We start from the raw sequence: 6,368 nt of genomic DNA, 5'->3' as shown, positions 1-6,368 counted from the left end.
ATTTTAGAGGTCTAGATTTAATAGTCCACAATGTAGAGAACCTCCCATACCCTGAAAGTTCACTTCAACTGCCTTCTGTCCAACTTAGCATTTTAAAGAAGTTTTGATTTACATATAAATGTAAGAAACTCCAAGAAGCCTCAGAAAACCCCTTAGGGGTCCCCTTGGCCCATGGGCCTCAAAAATAATACAGAATTTATTTTTCCAATGACATAGCCATTACAGGTTTTACCTTAAATTTGCTTCAAAGCAAATATCAGTTAATTCATTTAACTAAGAATACATTAATACATTATAAAAAGTATAAACGCATATTTGGGAAAACTGGAGCTTTGCTCTAATATTCTCAGAGTCCATCCTGAGAAATGTGGTGGGACACACCACACATGGTATCAGTCACGTGTTTCAAAAGAAGAAACAGTAAAGTCCTTTTAGGTTTCTATTACTGAATTTTCTTTTTACAAAAGCTTTTAATTTTGTATTCTATATACCCAAAGTTTTATACTTTTCTCTGTAAAAGAAATTTTTGGACTATCACCTCTCAAACACAAAACAAAAACAAACCAAAACCCTTTGAGTATCTGACTATATTATCATCTCAGTCAAATATAAAATGCTGCATCCTAATAGGTAATACAAAAATGACTAAAAACATGTAAAAGGATTTAATATTTAAAAGTATTCATATGCATATGAGTCACTCAACTGCTCATTTTGCATAGTGCCAATACTTGAATATTGACTACTTTGAACAAAACTATGATCGTTTGAATTAGTACTGTTTGATGGTCCTGACTCATTTATCATGCTGTTATCTGCACAACTGAAGGCTGATCCCTCAAATGCATCAGACTGTGAAACAAATGCAGCAGTATTGGAACTGGAGCCTGCTGACATACTGGAAGAGGACATCGGATGAAGCTGTCTTAAGTCTCCTGGCTCTAACAATGAATTACATGAGGAATTTTCCAGATTCATGCTCACAAGTCTCGAATTATCAGTCTCCCTCATGCTGTCATCACTGGGTGTTATCATATTCACAGGGCAATTAAGCAGCATATTGGCATCAGAAATACTATATAAGTCAGCTGGTGACATGGATGAGGATTCCATTCTGCCTATTTCATTAGTATTGTTATAAATGCAAGCATTAGAAGCATTTAGGTCACGCATAGGTATTTCTAGGAATGGTGAAATACCTTGTGAGTTAGAGGAAAGTGTCCCTGTTGAAAAACTATTCAGTGGATTTGTATTGCCTGAGTGTGAGGTGGAGTGGGCCACTGACGACCAGCTTGAAGAAGTCTGAGCTACCACTGCGGGTGTGACTGAAGCATGATGTGACAATGCCCTTGAGAAGGACACAGGTGGGGAAAAGTAGGATTCTGCTTGACTTGAAATCCCTGAAGGCCTGGATGTTTCTGTCAAAACAGCACCATGAGAAAACAAGTTTGATTCTGTGGAGAGAAAAATGTATTTTCATAAAACTAAAAGGAATAAAATGATAAAAAACCATTATTTCTACATTAAAATGGTATGAACATAGTAATAAAGAAGAATTTCAAGGAAACTGATATAAAATTTTCAAATAAAATTCTGAATAGCATTAAATTTAGTACATAGGTTCAAAACTGCATTCTGTATCACATACTATTTTACAAATACATGTAAAGTAATTTAGGTAAGTTATTATATGTCACTCTAGTTAATATAAATGTCTAGCATCTGAGGCCCTTTAAAGGTATTTTTGAAAAGTTAAAGATAAATATCAGAATTTCAATTAATAGGAATCCAAATAGCCAAAATAATTTAATATTCTCTACTTTTTACAAGAAAATGGAGGGATGGAAGAAACACTCATTAGGAAAGATCTAAAAATCCACATAAATTTTTAGATATATTAGGGAATAGCACTAAGGTACTACAAAATCTCCAGTCAAAAAAAAATAAGTATCCTGCGTATTTATTTACATATTACATGACTACATTTACAATGATTGTATGTTATATACATATATGATTTATATGCGTAACAAATGATTATATTAAATGACTATAAGTGAGGCAAAAGCACTACTTTTAAGAATGTAAGGAGAAAAAAATATTTCTAATAAATTCTTAGTTGAATTATATAAACCAGAGGTTGGCAAACCTTTTCTGTAAAGGGCCAGATAGTAACTATTTTAGGTTTTGTGGGCCATACAGCCTCTGTAGCAACCTCTCAACTACAGACAATATGTAATCAAATGAGTATGACTGTGCTCCAGTAAAACTATTTATAAAAATAGGCAGCCAGGCCAGATATAAACCATTTCTTCCATAACACATTGTAATTAGTAAAACTGCATTATATGACGAAAACATAATTTCTCAAACAGTAAATCCCAAGAACATAATAAGTTTCCAACATGACCCTGGAAGCTGACCTCAACTCATTCAATACTGAAAGCATGAAAATATTATAGGAGCAGAAAATACCACAGAAGCAGTTATTTATTCCTAAAAGAAGCAGTTATTTATTCTCTATTTCGTGCAAAGCACTAGTCTTTCTGACCACAAGGAATACACTGTAGGGCAAAAATAAATAAATAAATAAATAATATATATGTATACGTGTGTATATATACCTTTTTTGATGAATCGTCCTTCTCCAGGTCTTGGTCTTTCAGGAAAATTAACTGCTATGATAAAGTTATTCCATTATAAAATGTAATTTGAAAAGTAATATCAGTTAAAATTCGAAGAAACTGAATAAAGCAAATAAAACAAAATTATTTAAATAAGAATCAATCCATGATATTCTTACCACAATCCTGCCACAGTTTCTGGAAGAGCAGAGTTGTTTTTTGTTTCTTAGCTTTATTTCCATAGGTATCTAGTTAGAAAGGAACAAAGAAAGTTTGTGAATTAACATAAATTATGCTTCCCCTCCATTAATGTGTTTTTCATACTTAGAAAATACTGTAAATAAATATATGTGAAACAGACTTAAATGTTGTAGTGTATGTTCCAAGTCATTACTAAAGAGGATTCTTCTCTTAGTAAATAAGTAAAAATATTCATTGTTTTCTTATAATACCTAAAAGTTAACAATGTCAACTAATATGGTGAGGTCAGATAAGATTAGGACCAAGATAGAGACCACACTCTGCATAATAAGTTTCCCATCTACAAAAAGGGTACAACAAAGACCAAAATAGGCCCATAAAAATAAAATAGAAATTGTTAATAAACATTGTAGATTCTTTAAAATTATTCTAGATTAACTGAATCTCTTTCCTAAGAGAAATACGCAAAAAAAGTATAAAGATCAACCAGTTGGTCAAAAACCAACTGAAAATTTCCAGAAAAAGAACTATAAATTATGAATATACACAATTGTATTCAAATGTATCTTACAAGAAAATGTTATTAGCAGGACCAAATTTAAAACATACATAAAATCTTACCACCAAAAAGTCGTACCTTTTTCATCTGGCAGATATCTAAAATCCATAGATTCACTAACTTCCTGGTCAGATGGTCTCCGTAGCTGCATTTTTACTGTTACCGGTTCCATTATAGTTTTGCAATATGGTGGGGTCTTGAAAACAATGGCTACTTGGCGATGTACATCAGCTTGCGAAAAGATGCCTTTGGCTTCCCAATTGTTCAACACAAAACGAACTTCTATGTCATCTAGTGAATGAGAAACCAAAGAAATAACAACTGGGAAACAAAGTAAAATGCATCTATTAATTTAAAATTTTGTCTTAAAAAATATGTTTTTATTGAAAAATCTTCACACACACAGTCCATCCCCAGTATATAACCAATGGTTTACATAAAATATAGTCTTAATTCAATGAAACAAAACAAATAAAAATACCTTTCTGAACTTTGTCACAGAGTAGAAATATTTCATCTCCTCCTCTGACACTTCCACAGTTCTTGTTTACACGACAAATCCTTAATTCTGCAGTATTAGGAGCACCTAAATATAAAGGAATTTTTTAATGGGTTGCTACCCTAGTAATATATCGTATTCCTTTTTAAAGGGGAGAATTTTAAGAAACAATTTACAGAATAGATAAAAATCCTATTATACAGCTAAGTTAAAGACACTAAATACATTAATTATCCACATCTGTTCCTTTCCATTCTAACTGCATGGCCCCACCTGATCTTATTTATAGGCAATGACCAACCCCCTAATTAAATCTTCCTGCTTCTAGATTCTGATTCTTCTCATCTTTCCTACACAATATCCCCAGATGAATTTTCTTCTTAAGCGATGATCATATCCTTATGGCAGAATGCAATTTTCATGCTTACTATTATATGGCCAATAAGATTCCAACAACCCTCCCTGGAATTCCAACCTCTCCCTGATGAGAGTAATCAGATTTACTTTTTACTGTATGACAGCCTATGTCATACTATCCTCCTACATGCAAAACTGGCACACCCATACACCACTAGTGGAAGTAGATATATAAGTGTATATATACACACACACACACAACGTTTTGTAGGGCTATCTCATAATCTATGAAAAGTATAAAATTCATATCCTTTAATCTAGCATTTGCCAGCACTTCCACTTCTGGAAATTCACTCTAGAGAAATATCTACACAAGATGTGCACATACAAGAATATTTATTGCAGGATCATTCTCAAAGATAGACCATATGCTGGGTCACAAAGCAAGTCTCAACAAATTTAAAAAGATTGAAATCATACACAACACTTTCTCAGATCATAAAGGAATGAAGTTGGAAATCAATAATAGGCAGAGTGCCAGAAAATTCACAAATACATGGAGGCTCAACAACACACTCTTAAACAACCAGTGGGTCAAGGAAGAAATTACAAGAGAAATTAGTAAATACCTAGAGGCAAATGAAAATGAAAACACAACATATCAAAATCTATGGGATGCAGCAAAGGCAGTGCTAAGAGGGAAATTTATTGCCCTAAATGCCTATATCAAAAAAGAAGGGCAAAAATTTGGGAATTAACTGTCCACTTGGAAGAACTGGAGAAAGAACAGCAAACTAAACCCAAAGCAAGCAAAAGGAAAGAAATAACAAAGATTAGAGCAGAAATAAATGAAATTGAGAACATGAAAACAATAGAGAAAATCAATAAGACCAGAAGTTGGTTCTATGAGAAAATCAACAAGATTGATGGGCCCTTAGCAAGATTGACAAAAAGAAGAAGAGAGAGGACACAAATAAATAAGATCAGAAATGGAAGAGGAGACATAACCACTGACCTCACAGAAATAAAGGAGGTAAAAACAGGATACTATGAACAACTTTACACTAATAAATACAACAATGTAGATGAAATGGACAAGTTCCTAGAAAGGCATGAACAACCAACTTTGACTCAAGAAGAAATAGATGACCTCAACAAACCAATCACAAGTAAAGAAACTGAATCAGTCATTCAAAAGCTCCCCCAAAAGAAAAGTCCAGGACCAGACGGCTTCACATGTGAATTCTACCAAACATTCCAGAAAGAATTAGTACCAACCCTGCTCAAACTCTTCAAAAAAACTGAAGTGGAGGGAAAGCTACCTAATTCATTCTATGAAGCCAACATCACCCTCATACCAAACCCAGGCAAAGATATTACAAAAAAAGAAAACTACAGATCAATCTCTCTAATGAATATAGATGCAAAAATCCTCAATAAAATTCTAGCAAATCGAATCCAGCAACACATTAAAAGAATTATACATCATGACCAAGTAGGATTCATCCCAGGTATGCAAGGATGGTTCAACATAAGAAAATCAAGTAATGTAATACACCATATCAACAAATCAAAGCAGAAAAATCACATGATCATCTCAATTGATGCAGAGAAGGCATTTGGCAAGATTCAACATCCTTTCCTGCTGAAAACATTTCAAAGGATAGGAATACAAGGGAACTTCCTTAAAATGATAGAGGGAATATATGAAAAACCCACAGCTAATATCATCCTCAATGGGAAAAAATTGAAAACCTTCCCCCTAAGATCAGGAACAAGACAAGGATGTCCACTGTCACCACTGTTATTCAACATCGTGTTGGAGGTTCTAGCCAGAGCAATTAGACAAGAAAAAGAAATACAAGGCATCAAAATTGGAAAGGAAGAAGTAAAACTATCACTGTTTGCAGACAATATGATACTATACGTCGAAAACCCGGAAAAATCCACAACAAAACTACTAGAGCTAATGAGTACAGCAAAGTAGCAGGTTACAAGATCAACATTCAAAAATCTGTAGTGTTTCTATACACTAGCAGTGAACAAGCTGAGGGGGAAATCAAGAAACGAATTCCATTTACAATTGCAACTAACAGAATAAAATACTTAGGAATAAATTTAACTAAAG

General features: G+C 33.4%; 1 protein-coding gene across 4 annotated transcripts in view; it reads right to left on the bottom strand.

The window, feature by feature from the left end:
- The window catches only part of REL (REL proto-oncogene, NF-kB subunit), a 40,675-nt gene continuing 34,307 nt past the window's right edge, over window positions 1-6,368 (bottom strand). For 2 of the 4 annotated variants that reach the window (XM_077134301.1, XM_077134304.1), the window contains exons 6-10: window positions 3,866-3,970; window positions 3,463-3,675; window positions 2,804-2,872; window positions 2,625-2,678; window positions 1-1,454 (exon numbers count right to left, since the gene is read on the bottom strand). In XM_077134301.1, coding sequence (XP_076990416.1) covers window positions 673-1,454; window positions 2,625-2,678; window positions 2,804-2,872; window positions 3,463-3,675; window positions 3,866-3,970 — 1,223 coding nt within the window. In that variant the 3' untranslated portion in view covers window positions 1-672. The remainder of the gene's footprint in view (window positions 1,455-2,624; window positions 2,679-2,803; window positions 2,873-3,462; window positions 3,676-3,865; window positions 3,971-6,368) is intronic. The other 2 variants (XM_077134302.1, XM_077134303.1) reach the window with 2 other exon arrangements.

This window comes from Tamandua tetradactyla, chromosome 17, assembly GCF_023851605.1.
Source record: "Tamandua tetradactyla isolate mTamTet1 chromosome 17, mTamTet1.pri, whole genome shotgun sequence".
In the NCBI taxonomy this organism is placed as follows: domain Eukaryota; kingdom Metazoa; phylum Chordata; class Mammalia; order Pilosa; family Myrmecophagidae; genus Tamandua; species Tamandua tetradactyla.
Note: the sequence above shows the minus strand (reverse complement) of the source record. Positions and strands in the feature narration are given on the sequence as shown.